This window comes from Acipenser ruthenus, chromosome 37, assembly GCF_902713425.1.
Source record: "Acipenser ruthenus chromosome 37, fAciRut3.2 maternal haplotype, whole genome shotgun sequence".
NCBI classification, from domain to species: domain Eukaryota; kingdom Metazoa; phylum Chordata; class Actinopteri; order Acipenseriformes; family Acipenseridae; genus Acipenser; species Acipenser ruthenus.
This window is the reverse complement of record NC_081225.1, coordinates 5,383,341-5,405,149: the sequence shown is the minus strand read 5'-3', so window position 1 is coordinate 5,405,149 and position 21,809 is coordinate 5,383,341. Positions and strand designations below refer to the sequence as shown.

The 21,809-nt window shown below is 42.1% G+C and overlaps 1 protein-coding gene across 1 annotated transcript; it reads left to right on the top strand.

Moving 5' to 3' along the window:
* Positions 1 to 1,156: 1,156 nt before the first annotated feature.
* LOC117397704 (probable ATP-dependent RNA helicase DDX56) lies at positions 1,157 to 20,069 on the top strand. Its single transcript, XM_059008488.1, has 14 exons — positions 1,157 to 1,388; positions 3,200 to 3,361; positions 5,878 to 6,032; positions 7,360 to 7,530; positions 8,129 to 8,219; positions 10,902 to 11,143; positions 11,361 to 11,498; positions 12,160 to 12,273; positions 12,385 to 12,479; positions 12,983 to 13,056; positions 13,555 to 13,644; positions 15,030 to 15,135; positions 18,765 to 18,868; positions 19,042 to 20,069. Exons 1-14 carry the CDS (start codon positions 1,332 to 1,334, stop codon positions 19,129 to 19,131), a joined length of 1,689 nt encoding a protein of 562 aa, XP_058864471.1. The 5' UTR covers positions 1,157 to 1,331; the 3' UTR covers positions 19,132 to 20,069.
* The last annotated feature ends 1,740 nt before the right edge of the window (positions 20,070 to 21,809 follow it).

The window sequence follows — 21,809 nt, the reverse complement described above, 5'->3', positions numbered from 1 at the left end:
CTGCACTACTTAGCCTCTGGTTCCTTTCAGACCACAGTTGGAATGTCTGGAGGGATAGCCCGACCCACCTTCTTCTGAGTGATAGGCACATGTCTGGATGTCATGCTGAAAAGGGCAGGTCAATACATATAATTTCCTAAGGATACTCGCATAACTGCTGTTGACTGAGGCTGAAACTCAGTTTCATGCTGAGTTACCTCAGCCGTAAGGACTCTCAGCTCCTTTTCTTTTCTGTGCACCAAGAGGACTTTGCTGCCCATTTTTATTTTTGGGTTTTTTGTATTTCCGTGCTCCACAATTGTCATACTGTGCCTACTGCTTGATGTAGTCCTAACTTCGTCACCTTTGGGCTGCAAGTGCAGCCGCTAAATAGACCGATTCGCTCATTTACCATAATTGCAGATCATTATTTGTGCGTGTTGAGTAATTGCCTGGCTACAGTGCAATTTTAATTTTGCATCTGCAATTATTTTCACTGCGTCTATACTTACATCTACCCCATAATGTTTTTAAAACTAAAAAGTTAGTTTGCTATTAAATGTGTTTCTTTCAAAACTGCACATTTGATACGTATGTAGCTAATGGAAGTGCAAAACAGGTAAGATATTTGGGATAACTGATAGCTACTATTAATTTAAGGGGTTCTAGCTAATTAAAACATTCTATAATCGTATCTGTTGTGCATTTCTAATCACAATGTAGGTCTCATATGTGCAGTCTTGTAGAAGCATGTGTTATAGCAAACAAGATATATGGTACCATAGTGGCTTAAAGCAACTGCTCTGTGTGTATGCTTTACTTCCAGTTAGTCTGTTATATTTGCACTTCCTTGATCATCCCAACCCCTTCCCCCCTCAACCCTTTAGTTCCTGTCATTCACAATCCGGCTGCCTGCCCCTAATGCTGTACAGCCAGTGAAATGCTTCTGGCCAAAAGGCTCTACTGAAGTGAAGCAACCTAAATCAAGAAATTAAGGACTGCAAACTGAGCACGTGTCTCTTTTTAAAACGGTTCCACATAGCGAATGGAAGCAAATAAATACATCGCAAAAGTCATTCCCAGTAAAATTATGATCGGCCTCTATTACTTTTCATAGTTACGTCAGCAGTAAATTATTATCCCTACCATGGTCAATAGCATAAAGCGAAGCGTTCAAATAAGTGGAAGCGTTTGCGGCGATTGTGCTAGCATACTACGAATCGACTAATCCTGTTGGAAAGTGCAGTCCACCCTCCTGTCCGCGACGCGGCAGTGTTTTTTCCTCTGGTCTCTTCTCCTCGCCCGCAACTCCTCTCAGTTCGCAGAGCGCTGCAGACACACACGTGGGAGCAATGGATGCTGGCAGGTTACAGTTTCATGAAATGGGGCTGGATGATCGCCTTTTAAAGGTAACCCGATGATAACTGCGTCGCAGTCATTGGGATTGTGAAGTGGCGTTTACAGTTAATCGGTGTTGGTGGAATGTTTGGTACGGAAGAGAGGCTACTCTGTGCCCGCATGCATGCCAAGCTTGGGTACTTCAGTGCTGAGAAAGATGGTTAATATAATAAAGTTAACCAGACTATAAAATAAAGATGTCAGGGCTTGAAATAATTCATTTTGCTTTAAATTGGGGTTATGGGCGGATTGTATTCCTAAACGTTGCTTTGAACAATCTTAGTGGGTTTTAATGTAACTTTAAAATGGCTGTTTTTGTTTTATTATTGTTAGTTAAATGGTCTGACTGTGGCAGTATGTGTGACATGCTATACAAATGCTATACAAATTGTGGTTTGTTCTTTTTTCTGCTATGTTCTGTACACTGCTTTGCGATACTTTTGTATAAAAAGTGCTATGTAAATGCAATAAATAAATCAATAAATAAATAAATATAAACATTTCTAAAACTAACATTAGGTACCTTGTTGCACTGTACCCCCATGTGGTGTTGCCCACGCAACAAGTTACCTAAGTTTGGATGTGGAATTCCTAAGGCCTCACGTGTAAATAAATTGCACAGCTTTCTCTAAAATATCCTAAATATAATAAAAAAAGACAAATGTATACATCACAAAGTGATTCCCAGTATAATGATGGTCTGCCCCTGTTACTTTCAGGCTTCTGTCAGCATCTTGTCAGGTATATGGATAGAAGTATCCCATTGCATGGTAGTGCGATCCATTCCTGGTTTTATTTTGAGTTTAATAAGTAACCGCGCTACAAAAAGGATATTGCTGCTCTAGAAAGAGTACAAAGAAGAGCGACCAGAATTATCCCGGGTTTAAAAGGCATGTCAAATGCAGGCAGGTTAAAATCATTGAATCTATTCAGTCTTGAACAAAGAAGATTATACGGCGATCTAATTCTAAAAGGTATAGACGATGTCGACCCAGGGGACTTTTTCGGCCTGAAAAAAGAAACAAGGACCAGGGGTCACAAATGGAGATTAGATAAAGGGGCATTCAGAACAGAAAATTAGCACGTTTTCTACACAGACTCTGAGAATTGTGGGAGTCTGGAACCAACTCCCCAGTAATGATGTTGAAGCTGTTATCCTGGGATCCTTCAAGAAGCTGCTTAATGAGATTGTGGGATCAATAAGCTACTAACAACCAAACAAGCAAGATGTTCTGAATGGCCTCCTCTTGTTTGTAAAGTTTCTTATGTTCTTATACCTGAGCTTGTTACCTGTATGCTGGGGAATGGGTGACACTGCTATTCAATAGCTATGGCTCCAACCACAACCTCTGTAATAGAGGTAGAACAACTACTTACCTCGAGTTGAATAATCAAGGTAAAAATGGTCGACTAGATGATATATTTGACAATGTGTGCTGCTCTGTTTGTGAACATACTGTTTTGTAACACTGCTTTTTGTGATCTGTGTAGATGTTAAAACTGTTTGGATTTAAAAACAGAACTGAATTATGAATATTCTAATCTAAAATGTAATTTTTATGTAATGGATTGCAACTGCAATTCCGTTCATCTGAAACCGCATGCTTCACAAATACTTAACATTTAATTCAAACAGCTGAATGTAATTAAAATATGGTCATTGCTAGTTCACTACCGTATACATTTAAAACGCACAAAAACATTACTGTGTTGCTGCTTTGAAATTGATATGTGAATCGCTTGACTCCCAGTGTCAGGTTGTTCAGGCTGCCCCTCACATGCTGTATGGTGGATTTAACCCTGAATCCCTGCTCCTCCACAGGCGCTGGCTGACCTTGGCTGGGCACAGCCTACCCTGATCCAGGAGAAGGCCATCCCGCTGGCACTGGATGGGAAGGACCTCCTGGCTCGAGCCAGAACCGGCTCTGGAAAAACCGCTGCCTACGCTGTGCCAATCATCCAACACATCCTCTCTGTGAAGCAGGTAAGAGGGCTGGGAGATGACAGGGCAGGGGGAAGGAAGTGCATTCGGGGTACCATTGCACTCATTAAAGTGATGGAAGCAAGACTCCCATAGCATAGCAGTTTGATCCATTCTTGTTTTTACTAGTCTTGTTTTTACTTGTCTTTTCCACTGTACAGCCGAGCTGCGCTGGGGACGTACCGAGCCCTTTTTTGATTGGGTGCTTAAAAGAAAAAACATATTTTGTCTTTGCAGAATTTGATGGAGCCTACTGTAAATATTGCATGCATTCTGGTAGAAAAACAGCATAAAATGCAGAGAAACTTGACAGGTTAGAACATAAGAAAGTTTACAAACGAGAGGAGGCCATTCAGCCCATGTCAAGAACGTCAAGAAAAATCCAGAATTCCACAAAGCAGCAGTAATAGTTGGCAATGATTTCGTATCTGTGATACAACAAACTAAAACACCTGCACGCCAGGAGATGGGTTCAGCTTAGAGAGAAAGAGTGTGGGGGAAAAAAACAGGCAGAAGCTATTTTTATATTTGAATAACTCCCAAGTATTGCTTATTATAGTAGTACTCATAATATATTCCTTAAGTTTACTAGCAAATGTGTTCCAAACTGTACTGACAGGAACATTTCTTTAAAGTATGGTATACATTTGTTGAGGTGAGGTGGGGTCACAGGGAACCTTTTGTGTATCTTGAAGAATTCAGTGCACCCGTCAAGCTACAAGGCTAGATCCGCCCCTGTTAATCACTAATTGAATGATTGTGTTCACTGTTATTTAAAACCAAAATCCTACAAGTTGTTATATTCTACTTTTTTCTGTGTGTTTTGTGCGACGGGGAAGGGGCAAGTTGATTTTTAAGAAGGACAAGTAGATTTTTCTAGCATTTTGTTCCTTGGATAAAAAGTTTTTTTCCCAAAATTACACACCTCTGCCTTTATACTGTGGCGATTCAAGATTGTATTAAAATCTGTAATGAGTGAAACTGCTATGCAATAGGAGTTGTATTTCCATCCTTGAAGTCTTTTTAATTTATGAAGATATTTTGTAATAATGATAATAATCAAATTTAGTGTTATATAATCTTCTTAAGGGTGGTGTTTTGTAGTGGTGTAGTGATACACTATGTAACGATGCGTTCCGTATCACGATGTGCAGGTCATAATACAACGTGTGTTACGATACATGTGATGCTGCTGTACTTGTGATGCATAATAAGCTCAAATTATTTATTTGGCAGACACCTTTATCCAAGGCAACTTACAGGTGCAAAATGTATATTTAAATACAGTATAGCTTACAGTAAGCACAAATTATACTACTAAAATGCAGATTAGTTAGGATTACAAGAAGTTATATCTATAATGACATATTAGTAGTGCAAGGATAGTGCATCAGCTGGGGATTCAGTAACGGTAGGAGGGGTAGATCAAGAGATCTACAAGTGCAGTCTAAACGGGGGTCTTGAGGAAGCGGCGGAAGGCAGTGAGAGACAGAGCAGTCCTGAAGTTCTCCGGTAGCTGGTTCCACCACAGAGGGGCCAGGGAAGAGAAGGAGTGGGCATGGGAAGATGGAGAGTGGAGGGAAGGCATCACATGACCAATTGGACTGTAGCGGAGGAACAGAGAGGGCGAGAGGGGGTGTAGGTAGACATGAGGGATTGGAGGTAGGAGAGGGCAGTGTGGTGAAGAGAGCTTTAGGCAAGAACAAAGGTCTTGAATTGAATGCGAGCAGAGACAGGTAGCCAGTGGAAGGTGTGAAGCAGAGGGGTGCATGAGAGTAGCAAGGTTGGGAGAAAGCAAGACGAGCAGCAGAATTTTGAATGAGCTGAAGGGGGTGGATAGCCGAAGCAGGGAGACCAGCAAGGAGAGTGTTACAGTAGTCCAATCTGGAGAGTACAAGAGCTTGGACCAGGACATGAGTGGAATAAGTAGTGAGAAAAGGACGGATTCGGTAGATGTTGCTAAGAAAGAAGTGGCAAGTGCATGTCGGGGAAGAAATGGAATAAGGAGAGTATGCATTTGTACTAACTATAAAACACACTTGTTCTTCATTCAAGGACCGTTTGGTGAACTACAGTGAGCTGTGCCGTGCTTTTGCTCTTGCATCACAATTTGATACACCTTGAATCGTTACACCCCTACTGTTTTGTGACCCAAATAAATAAGCATGTATTTTGAGGGACATTCTCATGCTGTATAGGAGGGTCAGTTGTAAGGCCTCACTAAAACGTCGTTGCTTTGCTGTTACCCAGCTTCTAAAACTGGGTAAGTAGGTAATAGATTGTTTTCTGCATAAATAGAAGTTAAACAGTTTTCTGGTTTGATGATAAAGGAAATCTGCTGGGACAAGTATTTGAAGTAAGGTGGGTTCCAGCAATGCACATGTTTTTCTATGGAAGCACTAATGGAAACATTCTTTCTTGGTACGTTGGTGTAGTGATGAGAAGCTGTATTGGATGTGTGCAGTAGTAGATGCTGTGCCTGAGCTGAGCTGTGTGCTTGTGTTTGTGTTGGTATGCAGTCGGTGACGGAGCAGGCAGTCCGAGCCCTCATCCTGGTCCCCAGTAAGGAGTTGGGACAGCAGGTGCAGAAGATGATCCGTGAGCTGACTGCCTTCTGTGCCAGGGACGTGCGTGTGGTTGACATCTCCGGCCAGGCGGAGCTCGCCGCACAGAGGTAACGCGGTGCTTTGAATAACTGTGGTATCACTTCACTTGTAACATTTACTACTCTTTTTTTTTTTTTTTTTTAAAGATGTGCTAACCAAGGTTTTTTAAATGCAGTGTTTTACATATTGTTTTTACAATAGCAGTACTATTACTGGTCACTCTTATTCTGTTGAAAATATTTTGGTTCTTTTTGCTTTTTTATATCCCATTTAATTTAACAGTGCCTAAAAACATATATGTTGGCAACAGTTTAATCCATAACAAGAATGAATGTGTATAACACTAATGTGTATGTGCATACTGAATATTAAATACTGAATATTAAATAAATAACCACATTTTCACATTTGGCATACGAAATGCGAAGCGTTTAGCATTTGGAGAACGTTTAAACTGTAAATGCAATAGATGAAAAGCTCACTGGTGGGTTTCACAGACACTGAGCAGCACTAATCCTGGATAGCCTAATGTTGTTTTAGGTAAAGTAGCCCAAGATCACTGCTATCAGAGTGTGTTAAACCAGTCACAAGTGTTGTAGTTCAGTGCAGTGGTTTAGCTGCGATCAGAGCACATGGCCTACGACTGCGTTGTATTTGAAATATTGATGTCTTCGCTGTAGGCTGGGGTGATGCATCGATCCATTGTATTGTTCAAGCATGTGCATCGCAGGTTGTTTTTTTTTTTTTTGGGCTGTGCTACTTTTTACTCTGCCTGCTTGAGTTTTGACTGTGCATTGACAGCTTGTTAAAAAACCGTAAGATAATTGTATTTGGGTTCATTTTACCACTACGCATAAATGAATGGTGGAAAAACAGCCTAGATCATTTTCCAAAAGTAGCAACTTGGCCAGAAGCATCTTAAGCACCCCAGCGAGCGGCCGAGTGGAAACCAGCCACGCTCCTCGTTTAAAAGCAAAGAATCCAAACAAAACAAATGCACAGTAAGATACAGAGCTGTTTTTTGGAAATAAGTTATGTTGTTGCTGAACCGCCTGTTGCTTGGAGTTCCTTGTTTAGTTATTCAATAGATTATTGTCGTGTTTTTACCCTCATTTGGCACCACTCAGCAGGAAAATAAGGTAAGACATTTGTTTAGAGGAGTTCTGTATAATCTGATGTCAATTCATTGATGTAGTAGTTAACTAATTTTCAGTATGTTATTATCATAACTCTAAATATATCACTTCTGCTAGTTTTAGTGACTCTAAAAAAAAAAAAAATTATAATAATAATAATAATTCCGGACATGGATCTATTGATGTATCGCTGGTAAAAGGAGGCATTGCCCAGCCTTGCTTCACGAACCCATCTGTGTGTCGCCTCACTCTCGCCCAGGCCCATCCTGATGGAGAAGCCCGATATCGTGGTGGGCACTCCCTCCCGTGTGCTGGCTCAGCTGAGTGCTCAGAACCTGCTCCTGCGCAGCTCCCTGGAGATGCTGGTCATCGATGAGGCCGACCTGGTCTTCTCTTTCGGCTTCGAGAGCGACCTCAAGAGCCTCCTCTGGTAAGGGGCTGAGACTGAGCTCTTTAATGGATGAGCTGTGGAGGAATTATATTGGGAACATCCTAAATGTACTGGTGTGGTCCTTTTGGGATTACATTCTCAAGCACTGAATAACGTTACGTTATTCGTAAATAGCTTGTGTCTTTTGTCATTTCATAGATGTACATTTTGGTATATTATTAGATTACTTGTCTGCTCTTAATTTCCTGTACTTCTGGACCGGAGTGTCTTTCCTAGATACACTTCCTGTGTTACAGCTACTAAGACTTCTTCTGACGCTTCAGTTTCCTTGTGCAAGGGTTAGATGAGATCCTTTTACCTGTAACACAAGATGTAAATTTGTAGTGTTGTGGCTGGAGGAAAGGGCTCCACCTGCTTCCAAGTGAAAATAAGTGTGGAAAACAAAAAACAGCGAAACCAAAAGTTACTTGTTGTGCTAATGATAGGTAAGAAGCTGTCTTCTACAGTCTTGTTAGCCTCTTGCCTCATTTCCCAGCATCGAGATGTATAGCATTCTAATGGGTTCCCCGTGTTCAGATATATAGCTAGAATGGGTTCCTTGGTTGTCGGGTTTTAATGTCTGTGTGTATCCTCATAGCCACCTGCCCAAAATCTACCAGGCTTTCTTGATGTCTGCCACGTTTAACGAAGACGTCCAGTCCCTGAAGAAGCTGGTTCTGCACAACCCGGTAAGCTGGCTGATGGGAATATGTTTTAGCTTCAGGGTTGGTGCCCATATAACCCATACACAGTCGCTCACTGTCCTAGAACTCTATTATATGCTGCTTTATTATTATTAATACACAACTTAAAAACCAGCTAGATTTGTTTTCTGATCATTAGCAGTCTTTATTTAGTGCATTGTCAGTTTCAATGAAAAGAGGGGAAGGGTTGATGTAGAGAATATCGTGACGTGGTGGAGGTACACTGCCCATTGTGACGTCACTGCTCTGAATGGAGTGTGCAGCGGAATGGAATTCTGTGAGGTGTCTTACCATGAAGTGGCAGAGGTACGATGCCCATTGTGACGTCACTGCTCTGAATGGAGTGTGCAGCGGAATGGAATTCTGTGAGGTGTCTTACCATGAAGTGGCAGAGGTACGATGCCCATTGTGACGTCACTGCTCTGAATGGAGTGTGCAGCGGAATGGAATTCTGTGAGGTGTCTTACCATGAAGTGGCAGAGGTACGATGCCCATTGTGACGTCACTGCTCTGAATGGAGTGTGCAGCGGAATGGAATTCTGTGAGGTGTCTTACCATGAAGTGGCAGAGGTACGATGCCCATTGTGACGTCACTGCTCTGAATGGAGTGTGCAGCGGAATGGAATTCTGTGAGGTGTCTCGGGTATGATTTTTTAAAACCAGTCACGTCAGTTGTGCTGATATGGAGAGTACAGCACTGTAAAAACTGAAAGTAGCACAGTGGTGTCATGTATAGGGTTTCTCTGTGATGTGTCGTGGAATACAGAGGACAAACAGCAGTGAAATGATCTCCTGTATGACACAGCCATAAGGAGTTTGTTGTTATGTGGACAAGGGGGTATGACCCGATAATCGATTGCATTTTCATGCCTTGGAACAAATTTATATTGTACTCCACTCGATCTTAGTGAATGCAAAGAGTAAATGACATGGTCCATTGTGTGTTTGAACATGTTCACTACTCCATTCAAACCATTTCAAATGTGACCTGCATGCCATACATACAAAGGTTCAGTGCCTGGCAGTTTGGATTCTACATGCAAGCTCAGAGCCAGGTAAACCCAACATGATAAACACTCAGTATTGGAGCAACAGAACCCACAGCCTCTGAATGATTGCAAAACATAGAAATGTAAAACGAAGTTAAAATAATATTAAAAGCTGCTTTCTCTTTAACCCTTTGAGTAGTGAGTTCTGAAGCACTGCCGGTCCTACGGGAGTGAGTTTTTTTTTTTTTTCTGTCTTCTGCACGCGCTTGATTATTACGAGTACAGAGTACAAACAAGCTGAAAGCTATATGTTTGTATGTGATGAATACTGACGAAATACAGACAAATCATTTTTACTGTAAATAAATAAAACAAGCGTATTTTTATTTAGTCAGAGGGAAAGGTTTTGACTAAAAAAATAACATGTAGGCAGTAAACAATGGGGTGGAACAACCAAAACAACACTTGAGAGGGAGATGAATGAATCGTATCCGGGTAAACAGGTTGTGGGGGTGGAGGGAGTGAGAGTGTCTAATGCGTCAGCGTATGATACTGCTTGAAGCATGGAGAAACGCACAGAGTTTGGCGCCGCCTCTTCGCTGTCACTTGATGTTGATGGTAAATATTCTTTGCTTATGTCTTCAATGACACTCGCTGACATCCGATTCAGTGGAAGAATTGTATGTATTTGAATTTAAATCGGAATCTGAATTCAGTATTATTACTAATACTTTCTCACTGAGCGATTTTTGCTGGTTTACAAACACTGTTGACATTTTTGTGACTAATTCAGTCAGTATCTGGCAGAGGGCACAAGAGACCAATAAAAGGTGTTGCAGAAACCTAGTGTTAAAATATTATGTGATCAGGGGTTTTGTAGGCTCAGTAATTCAAGTTTAAAGTTGCAGAACGTACTGGTATGTTCGTACTCCCTGGGGACCAGAGAGCAGAGAACAATTAATTCCATAAATCTTACAGGTTTTGCACTGCCATTAACTACATAGGTCTCGCATATTACAGCAAACATGTATTTTCATTTTAAAACACAATATCTGTTATAAAAAAGTTCTCAGTTTCTATATCATCTCAGGAAATCTTTTGCACTACCTGGGTCTTTTCACCTCAGTAGTGTTTTCCATATCACATTTTAAAATAATTTAAGTTTTATTTGTTTCAAATGTGCTGTTTTGACTCTGCATTTTCTTTTAAAGCACGATATCTGGTGCTAGGTTAAAGAAATCTCTGTTATCAGGCCATGCTTTTCTATAGTGTTTCACTTTTACGGAGAGTGAAATTCTCCTCACCGCTTTCCTGGATTCTTTCCTGTCATTAACCAACCAGCTGCTTTGACCACTGTGAGGTGAAATGACAAAGGCAGTGCAAGGGTGACGGATTCTCAAACCCCTTTCACACAGACGAGTCAGGCTGTGTCAAAGGGTTATGACGATATTATGCCTGCATAGATTGTGCAATGTTGTGCTGTGTGAATGGGTATTTTGAAGAATTTTTTTAATGTCTCAGAGACAGCTCAGTAGCGCCATTTGTGTGTGAAAGTCGCTTAAGATAGTAGGGCATGGAAACAGAACTTCCTTTAACCAACGCTCCGCTTTTGAAAGCTATGTTCACTGTACAAGGTATAAGATGAGTGCAGTGTTCATTCCTCTCCGTCTCCCTCCAGGTGACTCTGAAGCTGCAGGGCTCCCAGCTGCCAGGCAGCTCCCAGCTCACACAGTACCACATCCGCTGTGAGGAGGAGGATAAGTTCCTGCTCATCTACACCCTGCTCAAGCTGGCCCTGGTCCGGGGCAAGACCCTCATCTTCATCGGGACCATTGACCGCTGCTACCGCCTCAAACTCTTCCTGGAGCAGTTCAGCATTCCTGCCTGCGTGCTCAACTCGGAGCTCCCTGTGCACTCCAGGTTTGTCACAGCTTTCCCACTCGAATCCACCCACACAGATACCTGGCAATAACATGCTGTACTCGACGATTCTGTAAATGCCACAGATTGTGGCTCGAGGGGCACATTTTCTATGACAACAGGGCAGAAGAGCACTGTACACAAGAAGCCAGGTTACCAAGGAGCTGAGGGTGCAGTTTTACTATCTGACCGTGTCTGTTTGCTGCGTCCTCTCCAGGTGCCACATCATCGGGCAGTTTAACCAGGGGTTCTACGATTACATCATCGCCACGGATGAGCAGAGTCTAGAGGACCCCCCCGCCCTGCCCGGGGGGCACGGCAAGAAGGGCAAGAAGAAGAAAGCCCAGGGCAGGGGGTGGGTGCACTCTCATCTGTACATTATTTCTATGTGGTTGCCTTCAGGTCGATCTTTTCATTTCTGGGTGTGCTTGCTTGTCAGGTAGGAGGGGGATGTCAGCCTTCAAACTTTCTTTAAGTGGAATTATGTAGCCAGGGTGTTTTTGTGAAACGCTGGCAAGATAGTGATTGAAGTTCAAAACAATATAATCAAATTTAGACAACTTCCACACCCAGGCGTGCATACACAGAGGAAGTGGAGGGATTTTGAAGGGCAGCCTGACGTCAGATTCCTGTGTGAAAAGTGAAGCTGAAAAAGAAAGTAACATGAAAAAAATATATTCTGGGGGCACTAGCAACCACCCAGCATGGTTGTAAACACATTTTAAAAGACTCAACAAAATTCAGGTTCTTGTCCTTTTTGGGGTTACAATACATTCGTATTACCCAGGCCTAATTGAATTTCTTTTAATCCAAACCTTGGTAAATCAAATGACCAATAATCTGAATAACAAGCAAATCTACATTTTGAAACCAATCCTCAATTTCATGGCTAAAGCATTTCCAGCTGATCAGCCAGTCTGCTGGAGATTCTTCAGCCAAGCTGATGTGATGGAGAGTCTTTCTGAATGTATCTTCGGGTGGATTGGAAATGTTTTTTTTCTTTATTCTTTCTTCAGCGGGAAAGACAAAGAGTACAGCGTCTCGCGAGGGATTGATTTCCAGAACGTGGCTAATGTTATTAACTTCGACTTCCCCACAACCATAGAGTCGTACATCCACCGTGTCGGCAGGTGAGCTTTCCTCGGTTGTGCTGGTCAGTACTGCTCTACACTGTGAATGAGCTGCGATCACAGCACCGCATGCCTCCACTTACCTGGAAACCCCTGTCTGTCTCTCTTCAGGACAGCCCGTGCGGATAACCGCGGAACAGCCCTGACCTTCGTATTGCACACACAGCTCCCCCTGCTGGCTGAAATAGAAGATGCCCTCACTGCAGGTTAGTCTGGGAAAGCCAGTTCCACAACTGGGGCCAGTTACAATTGTAATTCGTAATGAATTGCAATTTCAATGTAATTTATAATTGTAGTTGATCTTTGGCACACTGGCATAACTGCAGTTGTACCATATACTAATTCCAGTTCAATTCCACACCTTTCCAAGCTTAATCATTCGCATTTCCATGTTGTGTTTTTCATTGAGCGATTCATTATTCTCGTATTTTCAACCACTTTTAGCGATCCCATTTGTTTGAAAAAATAAATGTTATATAGCATGTTTCTGTATTTGTACCTGTGATTACTGCTTGGTTATTTAGAAAAAATAGAGTAAACATGTTAATGTGTGTAGTTTATGTAACTTTTTACAATAATTATAATTACTGCAGCATAATTAATTGAACAGAATATCAATATCCCTTTGGTTTTTCATTATTTCAGTGCTGTTAAGAGTATGGAGACTGAGTGAAGTGACACAGTATTGAAACCTTCTCTCCCTTTTCAGAGAATGCAGACTGCGCCCTGAAACCGTACGAGTTTAAGATGCAGGAGATTGAGGGGTTCAGATACAGGTGTCGGGTGAGTGAGAGAACGCAGTGTCCACAATGCTGGTTTGTTTAAGATGCAGGAGATTGAGGGGTTCAGATACAGGTGTCGGGTGAGTGAGAGAACGCAGTGTCCACAGTGCTGGTTTGTTTAAGATGCAGGAGATTGAGGGGTTCAGATACAGGTGTCGGGTGAGTGAGAGAACGCAGTGTCCACAGTGCTGGTTTGTTTAAGATGCAGGAGATTGAGGGGTTCAGATACAGGTGTCGGGTGAGTGAGAGAACGCAGTGTCCACAGTGCTGGTTTGTTTAAGACGCAGGAGATTGAGGGGTTCAGATACAGGTATCGGGTGAGTGAGAGAGAGAACGCAGTGTCCACAATGCTGGTTTGTTTAAGACGCAGGAGATTGAGGGGTTCAGATACAGGTATCGGGTGAGTGAGAGAGAGAACGCAGTGTCCACAGTGTTGCTTCATCTCTGAGGGGTTGCTGTAGATCTGCAGGCTGACCTGGTTAAACTGCTCTCTCCATAGGATGCCATGCGCTCTGTCACCAAGCAGGCTGTGAAGGAGGCCCGTCTGAAGGAGATCAAACAGGAGTTGCTCAACTCTGAGAAACTCAAAGTGAGTCGAACATCACCAGCATTTCCATCATTTAAAGAACATTGCAAGACTAAGGGCTAGGCTAACTGGGAAATCTGTTATCGGCAGCCTGCAAAGTGCGGAGCAGATACTAAAATTATACCTTCACACTCCATAACTCACAAACTACGTAGGTTAGTTTTTCTTTGTCAGTCATGTAAAGTTGTAAAACAAATATTCTTAATAGCGTTTCAGTGCATATTGTTTTACATATTTGTAGAGTTTATATATCCAGAACCGTCTCCAAACATTTATTATGCAGTCCTAGCCTCATATATATGTTTGGGTTACAGACTATAAGCTTTCACTTACTGTGCACTTACTACATGATTATGAGGGCCCTCTGTATATGCCTGCACTGGTTATTATACAAGGTAAGGGCTGCAGATACTGCAATACATGATCCTAGATGAGCATGTTTCTGGGACTGTAATATGTGGCTAATATTTATTGTCTTCACATTTGGTAAACGGCTGTATTTTTTTATTCTTTCAGTCAAGTACTTTTTTCTGTTTTATTGTTTCACTGTTATATTGTTTTAACTTCTGGCTGTATGAGTGACGTACACTTCACTTTGAAAAAGTGGACACTCGCACTCACATGAGTGCAGCTGGTTTCCAGTAAAAATGAACCATTTTGTTGCTACATTGATCTTAACCACTGGACATGTGAATGATACAGATATTTTTCACATGTCCTTTGACAGATTAGATGCTTTGTGTTTGTCCCCTAAGAACCCCATGTGTAGTCACCTCTGGAGGGACTGTATTGGAATGACCATGATCAAGTGTGGTTAGAACAGTCTCAGATCTCCTGTTGGAACTGGGTGGAATTCCTCAGTGTTCTTTTAAAGACAGTGTTCACGTTCCCAGATGTGTTTGAATGTGAGAGCCACATGTGTGAAAAGCAGGTGCTGCTCTTTAGTTCGAGTTGCCTGCCCTACAGTAGGATAGATTAGCCAGTGTCTTTATAGAAGGCAGCAAGCTAGCTCCATCTAGTGATCTGCCGTTTTAGAAACCAGTGTCCTTCAGCTTTGCTGGTACTGGTGTCAATAGCAAAGACACTGGCTGATCTGATCTTACTGTATGGCAGCAACTAGAACCGAAGAGCAGCTCCTAAACTAATCAGACAATATGTGAACCACTAATAATGATTTCCAACACCACAAAAAGGTAAGGGAACAATAAAAAAGAAAGAAATGTAATAAAGCTAATTAATCTCCTGTATATACTGTATAAAACATATTGTAATCTGGCTCCTTGACTGCTACAGCCAGATAAACTGCACAGCAATCTCCTGTAGAGACAACACAGCCCGATTTTGCAAGGGCTGCTGGTTCATGTTTTTCTTTGGGCTTTCCTCTCCAGACGTACTTTGACGATAACCCTCGAGACTTCCAGCTACTACGCCACGATAAAGCTCTGCACCCCGCCATCATCAAACCCCACCTGAAGAACGTTCCCGAGTATCTCAGTGAGTGTTAACAGGACTAATCAAAGCATTCATTCCAGGGGGCTTTATTAAAGTAGGGCTTCCCAAACTTTCTTGGCTTCTTAGGCATCTTGACTGAGGAGCCCAGTGAATCTATAGAAACGGAGTACCTTACTTTCATTGCAAGCAACATGTAGCTTTTCTCAAGAAAAATTCAGTAGAACTCCCAGCTTTTTCTGGATGTTTTTGCTCTGAAGGGTGTAAATTAGGCAGCAGATCACACACTTTGGGTAATGAAGGCCAGCTTTCTTTGTAATGCAGGCACATCTATACTCAATATACTCCGCGTCATGTTTTTTAAAGTGGTCAGGGCTTGAATTTCAGCGCAGGATTTGTGCATTTTCCAAGTTGCTCCCGCATATCTGCAACTTTCAGTGCAGGAAAAATCCCGCAGAGAGATTTGAAGACATCAAGCTACTGTATTTTTCACCCAGTTCAGAATGCCTGAAACGCTACAACAGTCTCTAAGGAAGTCGGTGTCAGTGACGAAAGCACTGTGAGCCGCATTCTGCGTAGTTCTGGTTAAAATAAATCAAAGTAGTGCTGGATATTTTAAGTGCCGCAAGACTTTATTCGCTTGTACGTGATTCTCGGCCGCTATCTTTAAGCATTATAGAAACTCAGTACACTGCAGTAAGTAAACAGTTTTGAAAAAAGAAAGATGATATTAAGTCTATCTAGGTGTTTTGCAAGCGGTAACTTTCAGTTGAACTCTTAAATCTCAGCCCATTCATTTTGGGGCGTCAGCGCACCGACGGCTACGCACATATTACGCAGGCACCATAAAAGCCACCTACCTGGTTCATGGTCTGAAGTTCAGCCTCTCATCATGTGACAGAGTCTATTGTTCCGTCATTTTAGCAGCTATACTGAAAGGGACGTTATCGTTAGACGCTCAGCTCCTCCCACACCCCATTGTTAATTTCATATTAAGGTTCAATGGTGCAGTGTTTTTTCTATGATTTTATATATATATATATATATATATATATATATATATATATACACACACACACACACACACACACACACAACGCTTTTCCAAAAAAATCATGTGTTTGGTCACTGCTACATATAGAGATATATATATATATATATATATATATATATATATATATATATATATATATATATATATATATATATATATATATATATATATATATTTTTGTTTTTGTTTTTAATACATATTGCCTCTACCATATAGTATGCCTGGTCCTGTTGCAACTTGCATAATATGAAATTAAATTTTGTGGCCTTTCATTTGATATGTTACATGCATGTAATACAAACTATCCAGTACTTAAACATACATAAATTAACAGAGTTAAAAAAAAAAAGAAAGAAATGGCACGCTGGTTAAAAAAAGCACCTTTTTCTTCTGCTGAATGCAAAACCTTCGTCAGGCAATGGCAAATTCTGTGAGAGAGGGTGTTTGTTTGTTTGTTTTTAGTGAGGGTGTTTGCTTGTACCATTAGAAGTGCTACTGCTTTCATTGTGTTTACCTAACGGCAGCGTTCATGTAAATGAATTGATTACCCAGTCTGGGGAACATTGTTTTGCCTGGGTCATTTGGGAGAGAAGTTGCAGCCCCCTGAGAACACCCTGTGCCCTCCAGGGGTCTGTTTGTTAACCTTGTTCAAAAAATGTACGGAATGTGTTCGACTGTAGATCTGTCGCATTCTACATGGCAAACCCCATCACTGCCTTGATTCTACACCAATACTTACTCCAGACGTTTCTCACCACCCTTGATCACTCCTAGCCTCCTGTAGACATTTCTCACCACACTTCATCACTCCTAGCCTCCTGTAGACGTTTCTCACCACTCTTCATCACTCCTAGCCTCCTGTAGACGTTTCTCACCACTCTTCATCACTCCTAGCCTCCTGTAGACGTTTCTCACCACTCTTCATCACTCCTAGCCTCCTGTAGACGTTTCTCACCACTCTTCATCACTCCTAGCCTCCTGTAGACGTTTCTCACCACACTTCATCACTCCTAGCCTCCTGTAGACGTTTCTCACCACACTCCATCACTCCTAGCCTCCTGTAGACGTTTCTCACCACTCTTTATCACTCCTAGCCTCCTGTAGACGTTTCTCACCACTCATCATCACTCCTAGCCTCCTTTAGACGTTTCTCACCACTCTTCGTCACTCCTAGCCTCCTGTAGATGTTTCTCACCACACTTCGTCACTCCTAGCCTCCTGTAGACGTTTCTCACCACTCTTCGTCACTCCTAGCCTCCTGTAGACGTTTCTCACCACTCTTCGTCACTCCTAGCCTCCTGTAGATGTTTCTCACCACTCTTCATCACTCCTAGCCTCCTGTAGACGTTTCTCACCACACTCCATCACTCCTAGCCTCCTGTAGACGTTTCTCACCACACTTTATCACTCCTAGCCTCCTGTAGACGTTTCTCACCACTCATCATCACTCCTAGCCTCCTTTAGACGTTTCTCACCACTCTTCGTCACTCCTAGCCTCCTGTAGATGTTTCTTACCACACTTGATCACTCCTAGCCTCCTGTAGACGTTTCTCACCACACTTGATCACTCCTAGCCTCCTGTAGACGTTTCTCACCACACTTCGTCACTCCTAGCCTCCTGTAGACGTTTCTCACCACTCTTCGTCACTCCTAGCCTCCTGTAGACGTTTCTCACCACTCTTCGTCACTCCTAGCCTCCTGTAGATGTTTCTCACCACACTTGGTCACTCCTAGCCTCCTGTAGACGTTTCTCACCACACTTCGTCACTCGTAGCCTCCTGTAGACGTTTCTCACCACTCTTCGTCACTCCTAGCCTCCAGTAGACGTTTCTCACCACACTTCGTCACTCCTAGCCTCCTGTAGACGTTTCTCACCACACTTCATCACTCCTAGCCTCCTGTAGATGTTTCTCACCACTCTTCATCACTCCTAGCCTCCTGTAGACGTTTCTCACCACACTTCATCACTCCTAGCCTCCTGTAGACGTTTCTCACCACACTTCATCACTCCTAGCCTCCTGTAGACGTTTCTCACCACTCTTTATCACTCCTAGCCTCCTGTAGACGTTTCTCGCCACTCTTCATCACTCCTAGCCTCCTGTAGATGTTTCTCACCACACTTGATCACTCCTAGCCTCCTGTAGACGTTTCTCACCACTCTTCATCACTCCTAGCCTCCTGTAGATGTTTCTCACCACTCTTCATCACTCCTAGCCTCCTGTAGACGTTTCTCACCACTCTTCATCACTCCTAGCCTCCTGTAGACGTTTCTCACCACTCTTCATCACTCCTAGCCTCCTGTAGACGTTTCTCACCACTCTTCATCACTCGTAGCCTCCTGTAGACGTTTCGGACTGCATTTGGCTATAATCTGTTAAACTCTTAGTTTTAGTTTTAGTCAGTATAGATAAGCTCAGGCATTGTTATATACACCAACTCAAATAAATACCTCTCTTAAGGTGAGACTTAAAAAAAAAAAAAAAAAGTGAGTAGAATCTTACAAATTGAAAGTTTTTATAGTAACACTAACTAAGGGGGAATAGAAATGGTCAAGCGTACAGTCTGTATGCACAATCATTCAGCTGTGCTAAGTCCAAAACCCAATGTAACCCTTCCACAGTCCCTCCCACACTGAGGGGTGTTGCCCATCCTGTAATACGTAAGAAGAGGCAGAGACGAACACAGGGCATAGCCGGGGGCAGAGAAACGAAGAAGAACTTCAAGGTGAGTTCACCAGCGGCAAAGCACATGCTGAGCAGCTTCTTTGTGCTACGGCATAACCACCGTTGATGGATGAGCTCTAAAAATAAACTCATGAATTTAACTAAACATATTTTAACACTGAATATGTTCTCTGCTGTTTATTAAACCCAGTTTTTTCCTTTCTTGGCTTCTAGCAACAACACAAAAAGAGGAACCCTCTGAAGAGCTTCAGATACACAGGAAAGCAGGGCCAGGGGAAGAGTGGTCGAGGGGCGAAGTCCTAGACCAGTGAGAGGCAGGACTGGACTGGGGGGCAGGGCTATGTATATCTGCATGAAAAGAGAAATCAGTGACTGTTTGGGGCAGTGGTGGGTCCGTGCCACCAAAGACTGGAGACTCTACAGAGTTTGTATTGCCCACCTGCTTGTCATCCTTTCTGTAGTGAGGAGAACTTTAAACTCCACGCTGATGAAGGCATTCGCTTCATGACATTGTTTGCTTAATCTCTATAGCAGTCAGTCTGAATGTTGAAACCCAGGATTGGTTACCGGACTGCTGCCCTTTTCTTTTTCGAACTATAGAGATTGTGTCCTTTTTGGGCTTTATATTACTGCTCTCCCATAATCAAGCTGTGGTCTACCAAGCACACCTCCTTTTCATGCCCTTTTTAAAACATTGAGGTGCCATCAAGCCATTTACTCTGAAACCATCTGTAGATTTGTGAGTGTGTTCACAAGGATTTTGTCCTTTTTCTAAGAAGGTTACTGCACATAGTCTTGGTCGGTGTTAGTCTGGGTCTGTGAACCCAGCTGCATGTGTGTAATAGTAAAGTGCCCGTCTCCTGGCCTTGTTCAGGTCGTGCTGAGGGATTAGGACATCAAGCTCACAGCTGCGCTTCATGCTGATTGGGTCAGGTTCAAAGTCACTTGCACAAGTTTAACTGGACTGCACCCTGGGCTACAAGGTGTGCCTTTCTGGATCTTATCTCATACCTGGTAAGGGTGCCTGTGTGTCTAGAGAGCACACAGTGGTTGCTTTTTGTTCCTTTTATTTGCAAATGTGTAATTGTATTATTTTCAATAATTAAGTTCAAAAAGGGGTATCTAAAATAATTTATTCTTCAGCTTTTTTGTAGTCATGTGCTACTTTACTCATGTGAAATTTAAAGGTCATGTTACTGTTTTATATTGATAAATAAATATGGCTGTGTACTGTACCGTCACTTCAAGACTCACTTTTAATCTTTATCCCAAACTTTAACTAGTTGGAGTGTATCTGTTATATGGCTCCCTCTTGTGGTCACTGTGGTGAAGAAAAACAATCTCAAAACATTTCTGTGAGGCGTTGTTCACTTTCTAAAACATACATTTAATCAAAATTAAATGAATACTACAAACTCCCTAGCGGTCAATAGATTTGACAGATATGTTTAGGGGGTCATTGTAAAACCACACAAACTGTAGCCTACGTTTCATATTTATAATAATTGGAACACTGGCCTTGAAACAGAATCACTCGGATCCCTTACTTAATAAACATCTTGGTATCCCTGAATCATCTCCTCTTTTAAATAGATGTGCATTGTATAAATAATCAAGCCATCTTCCAAGTGCAGTGGCCCCTGCCTCACTACATATCTTGGTATCCCTGAATAGGAAATGAACAGGCCTGGTTTCAAACTGCTTTCAAGTCAACCCCGTGGCAGATCATGGAGAAGATGTGATTGATCTTGTGTGTCAGCTCCCACTGTAGTCTAGTCTGTCTGCCAGTTCCTTCAAGTACAATATGGCTTTCAGTATGATTTGACACAACTTGTTCTTCATGGTTTTCCGGTCTGAATTGTAGTTTGATAGATTGTAACTGCAAGCTTCATCTTTATCAATTCTTCTATGTAAATCTGAGGAAAGCATTGATAAAGATATGAAGCATGGTTTCCTAGAGATGACATTGGAATTCACTGAGCATAGTCTGAGAAGTTCTTTTACAGAGACCCTCTTCTGCGGTGATAGAAGATCCTTTACACAATTTTCAATATTGTTAGAGTTTTAGTCATAGATTCCAGAAATCACATCAGAAACACTACAATTTTATACATTTCATGGCCAAACTGAGGTCCAAAGTTCATTGGTCCAAAGGTTTTTTTAGCAGTGAGGTAGTTCCACAGATGTACAAAAATAAAGATGTGGCATAGGTGGTATCAAGTTGAGAGTTTCACACAAGGAAGTCCTAATAGGGGTCTAACTGTTAAAAAATTAATTTTGGGATCTTTTTTTATTCCTGAGATACAAATAATTATTTTTAAAAAAAAAAAAGAAGCTGTTTTACCAGGCGGAATTGCATTTTCAGGGCATATTCTATTCCAACTAGGGGAAAGAAAGTTGATAAAAATAATTGAAAATGTAAGTCTTTTGACAGATTGTTTTATATTGTATGACTTTGGTTGTGTTTTAAATATTCCTTATGATTTAAGAGTTAAATAGTGCTAGGTCCCACTCCTGTGTAAGGTATGGAACCAACTCCCCAGTAATGTTGGTGAAGCTGACACCCTGGGTTCCTTCAAGAAGCTGCTTGATGAGATTCTGGGATCAATAAGCTACTAACAACCAATCGAGCAAGATGGGCTGAATGGCCTCCTCTCGTTTGTAAACTTTATTATGTTCTATGAGCTCTCGTTTCTGAGCATGTCTGAGCCACATGAGCTCTCTTTACTGAGAGCAGCCTCTGAGCCACATGAGCTCTCCTTACTGAGAGCAGCCTCTGAACCACATGAGCTCTCTTTACTGAGAGCAGCTCTGAACCACATGGAGCTCTCTTACTGAGAGCAGCTCTGAACCACATGAGCTCTCTTACTGAGAGCAGCCTCTGACCACATGAGCTCTCTTTACTGAGAGCAGCCTCTGAACCACATTAGCTCTTACTGAGAGCAGCCTCTGACCACATGAGCTCTCTTACTGAGAGCAGC

Bases quoted from the DNA above. Each gene is read 5' to 3' on its own strand.
- LOC117397704 (XM_059008488.1), top strand. From the start codon at position 1,332: ATGGATGCTGGCAGGTTACAGTTTCATGAAATGGGGCTGGATGATCGC. The intron at 6,033-7,359 runs GTAACGCGGTGC...ACTCTCGCCCAG, and splicing joins GCGGAGCTCGCCGCACAGAG to GCCCATCCTGATGGAGAAGC. The intron at 13,057-13,554 runs GTGAGTGAGAGA...CTCTCTCCATAG, and splicing joins GGTTCAGATACAGGTGTCGG to GATGCCATGCGCTCTGTCAC.